This window comes from Palaemon carinicauda, chromosome 30 (genome assembly GCF_036898095.1).
Source record: "Palaemon carinicauda isolate YSFRI2023 chromosome 30, ASM3689809v2, whole genome shotgun sequence".
Taxonomy (NCBI): Eukaryota; Metazoa; Arthropoda; class Malacostraca; order Decapoda; family Palaemonidae; genus Palaemon; species Palaemon carinicauda.
This window is the reverse complement of record NC_090754.1, coordinates 40,383,973-40,402,738: the sequence shown is the minus strand read 5'-3', so window position 1 is coordinate 40,402,738 and position 18,766 is coordinate 40,383,973. Positions and strand designations below refer to the sequence as shown.

General features: G+C 37.4%; 2 protein-coding genes across 2 annotated transcripts in view; one reads left to right on the top strand and one right to left on the bottom strand.

The window, feature by feature from the left end:
- e(r) (enhancer of rudimentary) overlaps positions 1 to 5,519 on the top strand; it is a 58,498-nt gene extending 52,979 nt beyond the window's left edge. Inside the window, exons 3-4 of the mRNA XM_068353675.1 lie at positions 40 to 160; positions 4,235 to 5,519. Of these exons, the coding sequence (XP_068209776.1) occupies positions 40 to 160; positions 4,235 to 4,334 (221 nt within the window). The 3' untranslated portion in view covers positions 4,335 to 5,519. The remainder of the gene's footprint in view (positions 1 to 39; positions 161 to 4,234) is intronic.
- Positions 5,520 to 16,500: 10,981 nt separating this feature from the next.
- Positions 16,501 to 18,766, bottom strand: part of LOC137623041 (protein ZNRD2-like) — a 37,766-nt gene continuing 35,500 nt past the window's right edge. The window contains exons 3-5 of the mRNA XM_068353674.1: positions 18,395 to 18,479; positions 17,475 to 17,700; positions 16,501 to 17,202 (exon numbers count right to left, since the gene is read on the bottom strand). Of these exons, the coding sequence (XP_068209775.1) occupies positions 17,022 to 17,202; positions 17,475 to 17,700; positions 18,395 to 18,479 (492 nt within the window). The 3' untranslated portion in view covers positions 16,501 to 17,021. The remainder of the gene's footprint in view (positions 17,203 to 17,474; positions 17,701 to 18,394; positions 18,480 to 18,766) is intronic.

The window sequence follows — 18,766 nt, the reverse complement described above, 5'->3', positions numbered from 1 at the left end:
TTTAATTCTGGCCTATTTGTTTTCACCACTCATAAGCAGGTGTTTGTAAAATCTACGAGGAACACCTCAAGAGGATGAACCCCAACACTCCAAGCATCACTTACGATATATCACAACTTTTTGACTTCATAGACCAACTGGCAGATCTCTCTTGCCTTGTGTAAGTACTGAGCTATAATTTGTTTTTGAGCCAATTGTTTGTAGACATCTTGGCATTAGATGCATTTATGCTTGATATGCATGCATTTTTCATAATGTTGAATAAAGAATTGTGTAGGGATGTAGCACTGGATAAATTTGTACCAGGTTACACTGCACAGAGGCATACCAGCAGTATGAGTAATTACAATTAAAAAGATTTTTGCAGTGCAGTATTTGTGATTTAAATATTTATTTTGGGAGAGATTCAAGTTGTTGTTCTAAAATATCTAATTTGCCAAGACATTAGGATTAACAAAAAGTGGATGAATGTAGTGTATTCAATTTTAGCTTTATGACTGCTATCAACACCAAAAATGTGAATGAGGCATTGCTGTTTAGGTCTAGTTTGAGAAAATTATATTAGAATTGTCGGCAAGTTTGAATTGGAATTGTATTGGCAGTTTCATGCAGGCTAGGTGTACACTATTATCAAGATATTGACCGTAACTAATTCCATTGATAAAATTTCTATAAATGTTTAGGAAAGACTATGTCGTGTCTTGACCATTTTCATAGTTGTAAACCTTCATTTTAAATTATGATTACATGTGTCAATGGAATTAAGTCCGTGCTATTTAAGAATGTATTAATTGGATCCAAGATTTAAATATAATTGAATTAACCCATCAGAAAATAGCCTAGACACCCATAAACTCAAATATGTGTTCCTATATAGCCAATAATAAGTAATATTTTATCAATTCTCCAATGAATTGATAGACCTAAATTATAATGAATAAAAAAAAAAATTATTTATTTACCTCATTTCTTAACAAAAGGCGATCGCATAAGACAGCTTAACATGAGGCATGGCTAATGGCTCCATATATTCTACATTTTGTCTTTCTATCTTGCATATTTCTTGTGACATTAGTTTGGGTGTAGTATGCAGGTCAAAGACTAATGTGGTACTAATCTATTCCAATAAAAGCACCAATATCATTCAGCTAATTGAACTTAATCCTATGAAATGAGATATATGACACGTCTCATGAAATCTTTTTAGTTTTCCATTTTGGAAATAAAGATCAAAATGGTAGTGATATTCTGTGCTTGGTTATTTACAATTTAATTAAGAAATCAATCATGTGGGGGTTAAAAAAATGAGTTTGAATTAATATTAAGTTCACTAAGTAAAATAAGATTGGTAAGTCATTAATAGACCAAAATGGAAAGCACAAAAATTACAAATGAAATAATATTTCAAGGTCACTTCGGGCATACTGTTGCCTTACAGAAAATTACAAGGGACAATAAGTATAAGCAAAGCAATATTATTGAACATATAGGTAGCAGAGACCAAAGGGAACTGATTAAACATAAGTCCGTGATTAGTACAAGTGATAGCCAAAGGGGAAGTTGGCAAGTACTTCTCTTCGTCACTGATATGGCAAGATTTTGGATAGGTGTTTGTTGCCTGAAGGGGAGAAGAGTCTGGTTTGAAACTAAATTTGTCCAAACTGTGGTTTTCTTAGCTTTTTCCTTCCTCTCTCATTTCTTTGTCGTCCCTTTATGCTCATATTTGGCAAAAGCACGGCATGCTTATAGTGCTTCCAGAAAGAAAATTATCATCATAGGTTTGTTGATGAAAGGATGCCGACCTTATAAAAAGGTGATGCAATCTTCAACATACAATTTTCCTATTTATATTTATTTTGTTAATATTATTACTTCTATCCATGACACCTGCTTTCACACCAAGTGTTGATCCTAAACAATACTATAGAACTTTAAACATTTAAATTTTTACACTACAATTTTTATAGGTATTTATATATTTTTAGACCATCTGGAGTAGGATTTGCTGCGACACTGTTTATTACTTATTAAAAAGTCTCTTCATTATATAAAACCATGCTTTTCAGTGCAGAGTTATATGCAATAAATTCAACACTTTATACATACATACAGTACATACATATACCAAGGCACTTCCCCCAATTTTGGGGGGTAGCCAACATCAACAAAAGAAACAAAACAAAAAAGGGGACCTCTACTCTCTACGTTCCTCCAGCCTAACAAGGGACTCAACCGAGTTCAGCTGGTACTGCTAGGGTGCCACAGCCCACCCTCCCACATTATCCACCACAGATGAAGCTTCATAATGCTGAATACCCTACTGCTGCTACCTCCGCGGTCATCTAAGGCATCGGAGGCAGCAGCAGGGCCTACCGGAACTGCGTCACAATCGCTCGCCATTCATTCCTATTTCTAACACGCTCTCTTGCCTCTCTCACATCTATCCTCCAATTACCCAGAGCTTTCTTCACTCCATCCATCCACCCAAACCTTGGCCTTCCTCTTGTACTTCTCCCATCAACTCTTGCATTCATCACCTTCTTTAGCAGACAGCCATTTTCCATTCTCTCAACATGGCCAAACCACCTCAACACATTCATATCCACTCTAGCTGCTAACTCATTTCTTACACCCGTTCTCACTCTCACCACTTCGTTCCTAACCCTATCTACTCGAGATACACCAGCCATATTCCTTAGACACTTCATCTCAAACACATTCAATTTCTGTCTCTCCGTCACTTTCATTCCCCACAACTCCGATCCATACATCACAGTTGGTACAATCATTTTCTCTTATAGAACTCTTTTTACATTCATGCCCAAGCCTCTATTTTTTACTACTCCCTTAACTGCCCCCAACACTTTGCAACCTTCATTCACTCTCTGACGTACATCTGCTTCCACTCCACCATTTGCTGCAACAACAGACCCCAAGTACTTAAACTGATCCACTTCCTCAAGTAACTCTCCATTCAACATGACATTCAACCTTGCACCACCTTTCCTTCTCGTACATCTCATAACCTTATTCTTACCCACATTAACTCTCAACTTCCTTCTCTCACACACCCTTCCAAATTCTGTCACTAATCGGCCAAGCTTCTCTTCTGTGTCTGCAACCAGTACAGTATCATCCGCAAACAACAACTGATTTACCTCCCATTCATGGTCATTCTCGTCTACCAGTTTTAATCCTCGTCCAAGCACTCGAGCACTTTATGATTATTAAAAATACAATAGGTAAAGATGTTGATAAAACTGCCAAAGCTTCTACCATTAAAGTTGCTGTTCCTTTATTGATTGTTTATGCAATAACGAGTCTTGACAGCAACTGGAACTGATCAAAGCCATTATTGGATTGTGGCAATATTCAACCGGAAAGGAATGTTCTTGAATGGCTTACTTAACTAATAAGTTTTCTGAATGGTGTACGTGACCCAGTCCCTTAAAGCAGAAACTACACAGGTCATACTATTGATTACATTCACCAACTTACGTTGTGAAGGTTATGTTTAGTCATATGTTTGTATGTCTGGCTGTGTCTGTGATTCGCATAACTAAAAAACTATTTGACCGAATTTCATGAAATTTGGTGGAATGAATGGTCATGATCCAAGGACAATTTGATTAGATTTTGGGGAGTGATTGCGTCAGAAGTTAAGGTAAAAAAAAAATAGTCGCAAAACTTAATAACTATTTACTCAAAACATGAAATTTGGTGAGACAATTTGACTAGATTTTGGAGTGATTGGGACAAAAATCAAGGCCAAGCTTAGTCTTTACTGGTTATCAAAATCCCAGTGAAATTTAATTTAGACATCAAACACTTTTGGGCAGCCTCATGAGGATCTATTGTTTTTATTCAGTGGTCTAGTTGATAATTTTCCTATTCACTTGACCCTGTTACCCTCAACTGCATTCCTCCCTACCTTTTACTTAAAAAAGAAGTCTGTCCCCTCTGGGCTTTTCTTACCTAGTTGTACAACTTTCTCTAAAGGTTACCCTTCATTTCTGATTGAATTCAGATTGGATTTATGAATTTGAGCTATATATATATATAATCCAGTCCTGGGGCCCATGAGGCTATTCTCTAATTGGGTCCAGACGAGTCCTGTGTGAGTCTATAAATGTGAAAATGAAGTTTTTAAAATTATTTTGTTTAAAAAAAAAAGCTGTTTAGCCTCATATTTTTCTCTTTTTCATTTAAAAAATTCTTATCACTTTTTTTCCAGATACCAGAAGAGCACCAATACTTACGCACCTTACAACAAAGACTGGATAAAAGAGAAAATATATATCCTCCTTCGGCGGCAAGCAGCCAAAGCAAACTGAAAGATTATCTGAATGAAATGCAATGCAAGTATCAGGGATTCTTGAACAGCCCGCGTGAATTATTTGATGACGTGTTATTGCAAACATTGTCAAAAATCAAATGAAATATACTAATTTATAGAATATTCTGGTGAAAAAAAAAAGGTTTTCTTTTGAAGTGATTGTCTAAAGTTATTTCATGAGTGGTACAAAGAATTTTGTATAATTTGCTTTCTAGAAATTGTAGACGAAGTGTAGTATTGAATCTATACAGATTGGATTGTAATGTGTACAAAAAACAAATTATGCTAGTTTGTAATGCAGAACCACTTAGTTCTGTTGGATTACAGGTGTTTAAGTTTATATTTTGAATGGATCAAGATGAAAAAGGGCCACATCAGTTAACTAGATAATATTTTTAATACACATATATCACCTATTGTCAAAAACAGTCATCATAGATGCGGCAGAGTCTTTTGCTCGGCTACAACTGATAACACAATGCTACTGGAAATTGTTTAATATGTTTGTTATGTGTTAGGGATCCTTAGAAATATTTTTTAATAATAGTATGCAGTAATTATGTTCCATTCATAATGGGAGTCTGGCTATTTTGCCAGTTTTGACTATTTTCATATACAGTAACTAATTCCAGGGTATATTGACAGTAAAAAATGAACCTTAATTATATGATTACATCTTCAGTATGATTATAATGATTATTCAATTGCAGTGTGACTTTCCAGATTTAGTGTACTGCAAAACTTTCAAATTTAGCTTTAATTAATCATAAAATAATTAAGTGTACAAGTGCTTACTTTGAAATTAAAACCAGCTGAAGTAAATTTTAATGCTAAAACTGGACCTTATACTTTTAGTTTTGCAGGGCTTGAATTAAAGGGCATGGGTAGATTCCTTCAATCATGCAATTTTCTTATTTTTAGCATTTACATTAGCTATCATATTCTTGACGGCTTTATTGTTTAGTGTAACGTCACTGTAAATCATATGGTATTGCTTGATTTAAAAAAAAAATAAGCTTACTGGTATTTAAGGTTACAGTATTTGCTTTTGGATATAGTGATTATTCATTATTTTTCCTTCATTGAAGCAAAACATATAACACAAGATCAGCAATGTATCAGTGGTTTTAGTTTTTTTTTTGACTGGGTGTATTCAAACTTCATAATAAAAGTGAATGAAAAAGTTGATTTTATTACCAAACTGTATTTTCTGTAGTGTAAAAAATAAGGCATTGATTCCGTAAGCGGAAATATGTTTTAGTTAGCGGTATCCGGATGTTGGCAGCCACTCTTGTTCTTTGCCTACCCCCAGGAATTCACTGGACACTTTGGTGTCTTCATGGCTACGAAGAACTTTCAATCACCAGGAGTACCAAGAATGTATCCACCTGGGCAGACGATCTCGGTACGTTCCTGCCTTATATGTAAGACAAGGTTCTGTAATTGGGAAAGTCTCCTTCCCTGAGAATACATTTAGGTATGTGGTACAGGTGTTCCCACACCGGTTATCGTTGATACCATCCATCCATGTGTAACTTTTTACGGGATGACAGTGCTGCCCTTGTCCTTTTCCCTCTTCAAATGGTTCTAGAGACAAAACCTAGCAGGAGGAGCGGGGTGGTGAGCGTACGATCGCCAATTTAAACTTGTCATCCCAGCTGATTGATCCACGATACAGGTCTCCAAGCGTTCAGTCATTGCTGGATTGGTCTTCTTAGACTGTTCTATTTGGAGATCTAGCGACTGAATCTCTCATCTATTGTTCTTTACTGACTTTCGGGCTACATAACTTCTGGCTGCTATTGTGTTACTGCTTTTCCAGTCCAAAATATTGGTGGAAGAGGAATCTGATAGGAGTTGCAAGGCCCCATGTTGTGGCCCAGCTGGAGATGAATGGGCTTGCAACCCATGTGGCTAGCTAGGCTATTCTAGAAATGTTGATCAGAGTTGCATGGCCCTATGCCAGGCCCTTGGTGGCTGGCTCGACTAACCCACTAGGCAGATTTGCAAGGCCGTGTATTGTGGCACTGGAAGTTGGCTTGACTACCCCAGTACCCAGGACAGCTGAAGATGAACAGACCACCTGGGTTGGCTATCCTTATAGCCCAGCTAATCAGACTTGCATGACCCATGCTACGGCCGTTGTGGCTGGCTTCACTAACCACGGTAGTCAGGCTGGGTAGAGTTGCAAGGCTTCGTGTTGCGGCACAGGTTGTTGGCTTGATTACCCATGTAGCCAGGCTTGTAGAAGATGCCTGGATGGGGGTTGTACAATACACACTTTCCATTGGTCTGGCGTTGAATGAGCCTTGGCACCCTCCTTCACCTTCTCTACCTGAACAGCAGAGTACTGTAATTTACTTTGGTATCCTAAATTTAGAAGATGGTGCTTATTGAAGACGTTGTTGCACAAAACCAGTGACCACAACTCAATGCTTGTGAGTAGTGAACCACAATCAAAAGTGGTAAAGATACATGGTACTTTTTCTCTGTTTCCTTTTATAAAGTAGTCTGGTATTTTTGAAAGAGGAGACACCTCCCCTCGGTACCGATTGTGAATGCTGACTCACTATGGGCTTTGCCAAGCCGGTCAGTAAACGGTCTCTAAGATCCTGTTGAGGAAAACAATCAGGAATAGGTTCTTCACCAGAAAACTGCAGCCTTTCCTGCGTGAAGTATATGTCCCTGGTGACGAACTATCTGTTCATACGCATGAGGACTGATGATCTGATCCGATACGATCCGATCCTTGTCTTTATGCATCTTCTCTGTCTGTGAGATCAACTCCTTCGAAGATGAGGTCCATCTCTTACAATCGGTCTTCTTTACACAACTCCGCACGGGGAATGGGTTCGTAGATTATCCACAGCATGAACAGTGTCCAAAGGTCCTGAGAGCAGGTTTCTTTCTTTGTCTTGGTGTTGCAATGCATGTAAGCATCTGGGGAATGTTCAAGGGAAAAACTAGAACGTAGCTCGTCGTCTTGACCAATAGCACTCGTAGACACTCCCTTGCGAATTGAGGCAAGGATCTTGGACCTCCAAGTTTTTCCAGGGTAAAAGATTTGGAGTAATGCTACTCCTTCCATGTAACTATAGAGAGAATCCTGGAGACTTCTCCAGATCAGTTTTCCAGTGCTTCTGTGATTTCCTCCTATCTTCCTGGTGGTGGACAGCTCCTCAGCAGGGGAAACTAGTAGTTGCATGAATAGACAAAGCAGGTGACGGAGAGCAAGGACACTTTTCTTTCACAACGGTCAAAGATTTCACAGGAGTTAGGCCCTTAGACATGAGCGTTTTTTTAGGCAACATCAAGGGACACGTCCAGGGATGGTATTCCGCCAATCTCCTCAGCAGGTGGGATGGGAGCAGCAGTGGGGCAGGGAAGACTTTTGCGACCTAGCTGCAGCTAATACCAGGGGTTTCTCGGCTGAAGAAGTGGCATCAATATTAACTTAAATTAGCAGGAGTGCTTTAGGAGAGAGGCAGGGGTGTACTATCTTTGCTAGAGGAAGGTAATACTGTACTGTACAGTACTTGTCATACGCAAAGACTCCCTGAAGGAGGGCCAAACTCATTCCACGGCGGCAGCCGCAGAGGGAGAAGAGGGAGAGCACACACTGGCCTTTGAAATTGGAGAGAAGAACCTGAAAGGGCCTCGGATATCAGTGTAAGCGTACCCAAAACCGATTCAGAAGAGTCCTTACTCAACTTTTTTCACTTCTTTGTGAACTCAGCCCACTGCATTAGAGGCCACTTCCTACAGTGAGTAACATCCCTTGCAGCAGCTACAAAGTTCATACAGATTGACATCTTGTTTGCTCCCTCATAGCGGCCATAGCTGCATGTCTGACCATGGAGCCGACATCACACAGCACAGCAATCTAAAAGAAAAATCAGAACGGATTAATAACTTCAGATAAGCGCTTTAAAGTACGTCTGTACTGTACTCTACGGTGGCCAAGTCAAAGTGAAAGTGAACGCTCCTGTTGTGTGGGGGAAAGCCATTTACCTTATTAAGAGCTTAAAGTCAAAGTTTATATTACATATAGGAACAAATAACATTTACAAAGAGAATAAACTAGAGTAAATATTTTTTAGTAACATAGATAAGATAGTTCTGTTGATGACTGTAGTTAGCTTAGATGGTGGTTGGCTACCGCATAAATGAACAAACCCAACATTTCTTCTTTTTAATTATAACATCCCTATAATTTAACAGTGTTATCAAAATAAGGTAAATAAAGTAAATAAAGGGATTTCATCAGAGCTAATTTACAAGCGGTACATTTCTAATTTTATTTTAGTTTCATCAAAATAATAAGACATCAGAAGATAATTCATAATAGAAGTAATCTAATGATGTTTTTCAGTTGGCATGAACCAATGGAAAGAGAGGAATTGAATGGCCAATTTCTTTTGCTTCTGTAAATTCCTCAAAGATACATTATTTCGACTTGCCTTTTGAATGTTAAAATGGATGAGTTACCAAGCATAAGTTACTTTAGATGAGAAATCAAATTGTATAAACTTTTTCTTTCTACCAACATCACAATCACAAAGAATCCATGCTAGACTATCTGAGTATTCATTGCAGATGGCTCATTACTAGAAAAAAAAAAAAATCAAAATATAAACAATCTTACCAGTTAATTTTTTTGTGTGTGTTATTTAAGAAAGTACATGTTTTAATACATTATAATAAAAACAATAACTACAGAATATAATATCTTTACATTATACTTGTAGAAACATTGTTAAAATACTCAATTAAAAAAATGAATAAAAATGATGACACTAATGCTATCAGTCCAATGAAAACATCTCGAACCCATTTACTGAATCAAAACACAGCGTTGGACATAATCATTCAGAAATTTTTAGGGGGAATTGGAATAAAAGCAAATGTTTTAAACAAAAACCATTGTTTTGTAACTGAGTCAATAGTTATTTGTCCCACTTTGTAAGATACTTCGTAATAAGCAAAAAGGAGATCTTTTCCTATCTATCTTACTTTCAGCATCTTAAAAAATTGATGTAGCCTAGTAATTTTAGCTATTTCCATTCAGAACATGGCTGGGCTCGTTTCACCAAAACAAAAAATATTTCATTGCAAAAACCTATCACAAGATGAATACCAAATTTAATCATTTGAAGTACCAGTGCTGTATAAATAACATGACGATGTTTACATTTGTATGTATGGTTTTCAATAAAGTGGTTTTAATAAAGAAATCTATTTTGGGGAGGTGCTGTGTGGTCCTCAAAGACTCCTGTAAAATGCTAATACAAGGAATCCAATATAAGTTAACACAGAAATATTGCCTCAGCTACTCTAGGGCCAGGTTCTATGTGCAAAGCATGAACTTGGTGTGTATAATAGTGACACAAGTTCAAGTGCTATTGAACTCATCACAGCACCTCCAATGCTGAAATAATCTTGAAAAAGCTTCCTTTACTAATTCACCACAGTTTGTAAGTCTACTTGGGGTAGTTAGTTGAATACACACACAGTGGTGACTTGCTAAGCACTGCAGGAACAGTATTCCTGTTATATGGGAGCAGCATATATTTTAGGATTTTTTACTTTCATGGGTATCTCCGTTGCCCACAACCAACAAATTTTTAGGGGCATCTTGTATTTTCCATTATGGGAACGAGCAATAAAAGTTGGCAAACGACCCTATAATCCTACATGGATGAAAGAATATCTCTCTACATCATAGGTAAATCTTAGGGGAGATGCGAACCTCTCTTACACTGCAAACTGCTATGAACACCAATTGGGCCATCAACAGCTCGAAAGGGCATAAGAGAGGGGTATGTGACTCCAACTGATATACCTCTTTACCAACCTAAGTACAACAATGTACATTTGATGGAATGTAAATTTGTCCAAGGAGCTGGGCAAGCTACACAACAGCATGATGAACCAATATAGGGCTATGGAAAATTGTTCCAAGGGCCCATGTGTCATCTAGCCAAACAAATACTCTGTATGTCCCAGCCTTAAATATCTAAATCAGAGTTATGCCTGATTGGGATTTGGTATAATTTTGAAGCTTCTGAAGTAAGGATAATAAAATGACTGAAATCGGGTCAGGATTCCCTAAAAATTCTAACCTGCACACAGAACAGAAGGCTAAAAAGGGAGGTGCAAAACTCGCCTTTTACATGGATATTGCTTGCATAAGAGGAAAGCGGTGGATGTACATCTGCTTGTGACCGAAGGGAAAAAGGCATCAAGTTTTCATTATTCAATGCTTGATTGCCAAAAATAGTTTGGACACACCCTATGACTGAAACCTTATAGAGGGGAAGAGGTATTCGTTGTCAACGTATAACTTAAAAATGAGACAGATCATCTATTCCTGATGTCCAGCAAAAGTAAATGAAATGATAGAAAGATCACAAAGGAAATGCATATGATTGTAGAATGCTTTCCCTCATTTCTTCCAGAGTAAATGGAAGATTATCACAAAGCTACTTGGATTTGTGGGAACTGGCACAATCCAGAAAGCATGCCTGACTGTAATGAATAAGCCGTCAAGGGACACCCTCACAACACATCAGAGCAGCGAAGGTGTTCCTGTTTTTCATGCAGAGGAATGAACCCCAAGCTTCTCTTTAAATAAAGATAGAAATGTTAACTGTAACTACCCAAAAGTATATTATTCCTCTGTTCATTCACCAGGAGAAAAGATAAAGAAAAATAAGGATTAAATTTCGGAGTGTCATGTACGTATTTTATATTTTTCTACTACCCTTGTCGCCAGTGAAAGTATTCTACGTCTATGGCAGTTATTATCAGTATTTTCTTTCTTGTATTATTTACGCATATGAAAATTTTAAAAATTACGTAAAATTATATATCACTAGAAAAGAAATTTATTTAGCTATACAATACAAAAAATGGTAGAAATATGTAAAATTATATATCAATGGAAAGGAAATTTATTTAGCTATACAATAAAAAAAAGAGTTGGTAAGTCCTAATTCTTTTTCTTTTTTTTCCTAGTAGGAAAGAAAGTACTGAAGAGGTTCTTTGGAGTCAATGAAGAAGCATACCCCCCCCCCCCCTCAAATGTGACAGAATGATGCTTCCTAGCTTTCCCTCTCCTCTACCTGGACACCTTCCATTGGGAGGGAGGCCTGGACAAACCTCAGAGAAGGGGGAAGTAGGGATACATAAATGAACCCCATGTCACTGAGGGCTGGGGGTCAAAAGACAAATAAGACATGAATTGTCTACACACCACACCTCTTCCCATACACCACCACTGATCACATACACTTTCCATGGCATTAGTCTATAATTCACTGGGGCGGAAAAAAATACAAATACAGGTGAACATCCATAAAATTTTAAACCGAAACAAACACTCTGCAGGGAAGAGAAAGTGGAGACTTATTTTGTTATGTAAGTGAATTTTCAAGCCTTGTTGAATAATGGTCCTTTGTTTTCTCTATTAAGGCCTCTTCTGTATTTGTTGTTATATTATTGCGAATGCTTTCCTGTATATGGTGTTACATAAACATAAATACAGTATCTTAAATCTTTGTGTAATTTGTATTTTTCCTAACTATATAAAGTACATGTACTGTATATGGTGTTACATAAATATAAATACAGAATCACAAATCTGTGTAATTTCTATTTTTCCTAACAATACAAACATGAGTCTTTTAATAGAAATATGCTTTCAACAAAGCTGCAACTCAGCTGTTAAAATTTAAAACAAGGTGTCAGTAATTACTGGTGGATGAGAGGAAAACCCCTCTTCTTACACACTGAGTAACCACTTTGACCTTAAACCTTGCACTTGCAGGGTGGTTGAGGCGGGAAGTCTCTAACTTCAAGGCATCAGGTTTGTATAGTTTGAAAAAATACAAATTACTTAAATGCCAACTAATGGTATACAAGCAGTTGTTTATGTATTATTTATCTATCTTTTGTTGATATTTTGTAATAAAGAAATATTTTGGAAATAACTTTGTTGCATGGATTCCAAAATAATGCAGATAGCTGTTGCAAAAAAAAAAAACTTGAAAAAAACTTTGCACTGTAAGTCAAGTACAGTGTTAGGCTCGCTTCACACAAGCGGTTTAAAAACCAATGTAGATCATTGAGACCCTTCACACGCTGCGGGAAATATCCATGCACTGCACCGCAAAGTTTAGAATACTTAAGAAGTTTAAGGTGCCATTCAGACGACAGGTTTTCCACCGTGCGGTAGCAGTGGTTCAGCTATTGCAGAGGGTAGGCATTCCTCTTCTGCTGCTAGTTTTCAGTGGTAATATGAAGTCTTATTATTATTATTTTTATTATTATACACTGTACTACAGGTGCATTAAACAAAATAAGATCATGATTATACAAGAGATTGGTTTCTTTTTCTTACGTGTTACATAAGATAAACTCTATCCAATCTTTTAATAGCGATCGACAGAGAGAGAAAGGATCAATCAGTGTTTTGCAATGATGCCGTCATGTTAAAAGAGAGGAGGATGATTGTTGCTGAAATAATATCATCATTACGGTATTATTATTATTATTGGCTGGGCTCACCATTTACGTAGTTGCTTCTTTTTAGCACCCTATGTTTATTATATACACAAAGACCACTTTCTTCTTCCCATCCTCCATCTCGAACAAACACCGAGGCTAGTATTCTGTTCCCTGATGTAGACGAACCGCATGGGAAACATCCGCTCGTGTGAAGACGCTCTTTGACATGCGAGAATCTGCCGCATGGTTTCAAAACGCTTATGTGAAGCGAGCCTTACCACGTTAGCGCTAAACTAACTAGACCTAGTCACAAACAACAGAAAAACATATTCCACCTTGTGAAATTTCTAGAGAATTCTTTATTTGATCAATAATTAATTTTGTATGAAAATTTATAAATGAGGAATTATCACTGGAATTTTACTTCTCTACTGAAATTTAATCGGGAGCATTTGGCAAAAACTGCTTTCATGTAAACAAACACTTGAAAACATTGTTATAATGGTAGCAACTACGACTGGTTTAGTGGTTTTTTATATGAATATGTAATAAAATTGGATTAACATGTGTACAGCAATATAATGTTTACATATCACATTTCATAACACACCCAAAATATGAAAATTTACTGTGCTAGACGAAAAATCACATTAGAATAGCTGCTAAGATAGGTTGTAAAAATCCTTATTTTCTTTTTTTTCAAACATTTTTTTAGCTAAATATAGGGTGCATCTTACCATTTGTAGCATCTTATAACAGGAAATAGAGTACTTACTAAGATCATATGGCTCACCTGTATCCATTGTTCTGTCCAGCAAACAACAGAATCACTGCTGTACCCCTAAAGAGAGGAAGAAAAGAGAAGAAAAAGGACAGTAGGTTTTACCTCGTATTCTGGGCTTGCATCACAACCACTACATAGATAAGATGTTTCTTGTCCCGTGGAGGAGCTAGGTTTGCTACACGATATGTCAAGCCCCTTCCACCAGTCCATAGGTAATGGACAGCAAAGGTTGTCTTGCTAACAGAGTACTGCTTCTGTGAAAAGTGCCTTAGACAAGTTCTTCCTGAGACCTAGGATAGATCATACATTTTGGCTTTGTGTGATCGAATCTGGCGTGGTCCTCTCTTCCTCTTGAAGGGCTAATGTCCAATTGTTACACAAAACCAGAAATAAATAGTTTTAGGATCTCTTACCTTATTCATTTCTATTGAAGGAAGAGTTGTAGTGCCTCACAGAAAAACATGGTAAGTCAATTTGGTCTAAATCTGGTCTCCGCTATTCAACTCTGTAGGGATTGGACTAATAAGGATTGAAGTCGTAGCCAGCTGGATTCTAGGTCCTGGCACCACCAACTTCTGAACTAAGGCAATGCAGATCTTCCTCTACCCTTCCAAATGACTAGTGAAACAAGAAAAGATATGCCATTTTCTAATTGCTTTGCCAGGACTACCACAGGGAAGGGAGGGTCAGATTAAGAAACCTAAGAACTCATGAAATGCTCCATGTAGCTTGAGCTCCCTTGGAGTCAAAATTGCCAGCATCCACTCCTCAAGAGTCCAGGACTGAATCCAAGTTTAAAACTTATATTGGGGACCGAGTGGCATCTTTACTGCAGAAATTTGGGAGATTCTGTGACAAAGGAAAGGAGATAGAATGTTTATCTGAGATCCATATGAATGTGGTTGCTTGGGAGCAATAGAGTCCCTTTGAATAATGATGTCTTCAACCAACAATTGAAAAATCAGTGAGATTCCCAACGACGATGAAAGGCATCTTTAAACTTTGCTAACCATCTGAGACAGGTAGTATCCCAAAAGTTTCCTGATCTATTCCCTTAGAAGTTTCCCAATTTAGTCCATAATGAGTAGGTCAAGCAATAGTGATAAACACAACCTTCCTGCCACAAAATAATGTTCAGTAGGGGATAACATAAAACCTCTACACCAGGATTCATTATTGAGAGAACCTTCCACAGTCTATTTTGTGTTCTATTCCCTAAAGCACACCTGCTTGATAAGGGTTTGTGAACGGGAACCCTTTGTAATCACTACAAAGTCATCTTTCAACCCCATTGGGAAGCTTACAAAGTAGCAGCGCTACAAATATTCCCAGTAGGTTGATAAGTAGGTAAATTTTTCTATAGATGACATCCTCTAGAGTCTAGACAGAAGGAAACTCAAGTGACCACCTCATCCCTCCACTGTTACATCTATGGAAAGTAGATTCTCAGAGGAGAGGAGTACAGTACTCATAATTTCATACAATTACCAGGGTAGATCATCCCGTATTCCTGATGTCATCCTACCCTAGGGTAATGGGAATGCCAGTTGTTAACCAGTAGAGCTTCAAAATCTATTGGAGCAATTGCTGGGGCAGCGGTCATGTGGAACTAGCCTTCCTGTCAACTCAGGAAGTTTTAGGAGGTGTTGTCTTCGTTTTTCTGAAAAGTATTGTCGGAACAGTTGCATTTACTCTATTGGTATGATCATTTAGCATCCCTCAGTCATCTTGCTAAGGTATCCTCAGATACCTTGTATGGACTGTCCTACAGAATGTCCTCCAAAGAGCAAGAAAAGAGGCAGACTCCACAGAGCAAGAAAAGAGGCAGAAAGTCTGTCTCGATGCAAAAGCGAATTCCCTGTAGGAGGGTAGAAAGGGGAAATCACCATGATGTGTCACTTAGAGATCATCGGAAGCACGTAGGTATGTTAATCAGATCTTTTTATGAGGGCACTATATTCATTGAGATCAACTACATTTGCAAAACAGCGTGTACTGATGTCTGCCCCCAAAAGGAATGACTCCTGGGTATGTAGCTTTTCCATCTCTCCTGAAAACAGGAGAGAAGAACTAGGCTCTCATTTCCACCGGCAGCACAAGTGGTGGCTCTTGTGAGACACGAGCAAAGGAAGCTAGTATGTAAGCACCTGTACGGAATGCCACTAAATATTTTCAAGTTAAGAACTTTCTTGGTACGTATTCTCTTGTCTCCTGACACGCACTGACGAACATGGGAATATAAAGTTTCTAGTCAAACTAAAAGGCAAAATGAATCACTTATAGGCAATGTCTATAGATCGGTTTTCTAGGACTTCTTGGTCCTTAAAAAAAAAACAAAAAAAAAAACAGGTGGAGCCTTTCCATCTCAAAACGCAGTGCGCAGACAAAGGTGAGGCAGAAGTGGAGGAGAAACTTGTAGTTCTCCGAGTGTGACTTTCAGGATGATGGTAATAATATGCCAATGTGGAAAGAGATCCTAGGAACTCCATAAAGAGATAGCACTGCCAGGAAATACATCTCTAGCACCTTTTTGGACATTGGAAGACACTGTCGATAAAAAGGGTGGCGCCCCTCCCCTTCAACTCGGGGGCAGAAAACACTCCTTCCCACTAGTGAGGGAATAAACAGCAACAGGAATGCTGCCAAATATCCTTTGCAGATATCAAACTCCCAACAATATCTAAAAGAAGAATGAAAGATTAAAACAGACAGAAAACGGTGCCGGGAGTATGGCTATACTCTCCAACAGCTGAAAACAAAGAGGCTACTCGGTGTACTGACTGGTGAGGGCCAGCAGCTATCATCACCTTGTTATAAATTTTAACAACCAAGTTCCTGCTATGCTGAAAGCATACTCATATTAAAGGACAAGGGTTTGTATTGTTTAGAAACAAAAGTTTTTTTTTTTTTTTAGATACATAACTTATCGGAAATAGAGGGTCTAAGTGTCATTACAATGGGCAGCAATTATTTGCAGATTTTTTACCTTTACTGGTGTCTCAGTTACCTAACCACAGCAAATCTCCTTAAAAAGATGTTAACTTCAGTACCTAGTTACCCATTCTCAGTAACTATTTTCAGCTCATGCCACCAAAATACTTCTTTATAAGAGTAAGGTTTGTATTTTTGTCAGAAATAGCATATTCTAACCTTGTCACTTGTTGACTAGCATTTAAAGAAGTGCACAACAGTGACATGTAGAGACACTTGGATAGTTCACTATGGAGTTTAAGGTGGAACTGGGAATATAGCAAATGAAGTGAAAATATGATATAAGAGTTTCTATAGTGGCAAGATCTCTGGGTGAAAGAGCATAGTAATGGATAATGCATGTGGTACTTTGTTACTTTTGTGCACTCACTGTGGTCTCTAGTACAATAGAAAAAAAAAAAGTTATAAGTCTCTTAAAGCACCTATGGCTTTACAACATTCACTTATAAGTTCGGCAATGTTTCGAGCTTCATGGACACTAGTTGTAGCACTAAGTTGGTTTCCTGCCCAAGTAAGTTTCTCACGAAGTGCAAACATGGCTGTTGTAACATCACCAGAGATGTCAATGCCATGGATGGTTAAACTGTAAAAGAAAAAAAAAATTCTAAAGTTCATTTTACACAATACACAATAGCTTATTAATAAAGTTATTGATTGCCTTTATATGCAGTTCATGAACCACCCAAAAAACAAGGGAATAAGGACATCTGTGTTCATAAGGACCACAGCCATGTGAGTACAGTAGTACAGGGAAGCTTCAAGAAATTCAGAACAGTATTTTCATAATAATCTATAACATGCATGATAAACTAAATGCCAATAAGCTAAACCAGAAAACTTGACATAATATTCTACCTTTTACTATCTTGAGTTCCTTGTGAGCATTCCTGGGGTTCCACTGCTGAAGTAGGAACAGATGATGACGATACTAAAGCTGTCGTTGTCCCCGGCAACGAGGATTTTGGTTTTTCCTGATTTAGTACTTTTACTTCTGCCTTGATTACTGGCGAAAATTCTTTATCTTGGCACTGTCTATGCTGAATCTCTTCAACTGCCTTTCTTGCAGCTTCTTCACTAACAGCTGTCCAAGAGACAAAATGGCTTGAGATGAATCAAGTTAATATAAAAAATAACCAAGTTTATTTCTTAGTTTTTTTTTGGGGGGGACGCTCTACAAAGTGACATGAACTTCTGTTCTATAATGGCTAATGATTGGATTGCCCCTTGATGGATAGAAATATATAAAATTTAGAATAAATGCATCAGGAAAAGAACATAATTAGCAGTCTTCTTCAACATCCCATGTCTCATTAACATTTTTCTTTACTATTTCTTGGTACCTGCAATAATTAGAGACTGGCAGTAAAACAAAAATAAAATTACTACATAGAGTAGAAACCTGTGGATGAGAATAATTCCTACATCTTACCATGTGTGATGTCATGCAAGCAGTAAAGAGCTATCAGTTCTTTAAAGCATCCTTAAGTTTCTACATTCATCATGTGCTTTTGTCTTTTGCTTTCTTCCCATTATCTTTATTGCTTTCTCACCTATACAGCTTCATAAAATTTTCCTAACTTATGTAATACTAATTTAGAAGCCACTAAAAATTTTGCATTATTAGTACATACCTAATAGCACTACGAAATTGCAATATTACTGGAATCCAAACAGAATGCAGTATTTTCTTATCTGAGGATAGAAGTCTTCAAAAATTAACAAATACAGTGGGAAAAATATTCATAAACATGACAAATAAGCAACAAATACTTTACCTGGGTTATCTTTCTTTGTGTCATCGTCCACTTCACAGCATCCAATACAAAATTTGTTTTTACTTCTATCTTCTAGTAAAATGCACTGTAAAAAACAAACAACACAAAATAAAATGTTAGAAATGAATACAATATTGTACAGCTTATAGACAACTGACCATCACTTTCCTTATTCAGTACAGTTATGTACAAGTATAGTCTCGGACTCAAAATTGTGTGGCTATGGGAAGTGCAGATATATACAAGACTACTATACAACAAGGCCCAAAGTTACAAACAAATGAGGATTGATTTTTGTTTTCCAACATTGTTTTACTTAGTTAAATACTTCAGATCACAACAAGGACAGCAGTAAACGTCTTGAGTTGTTTT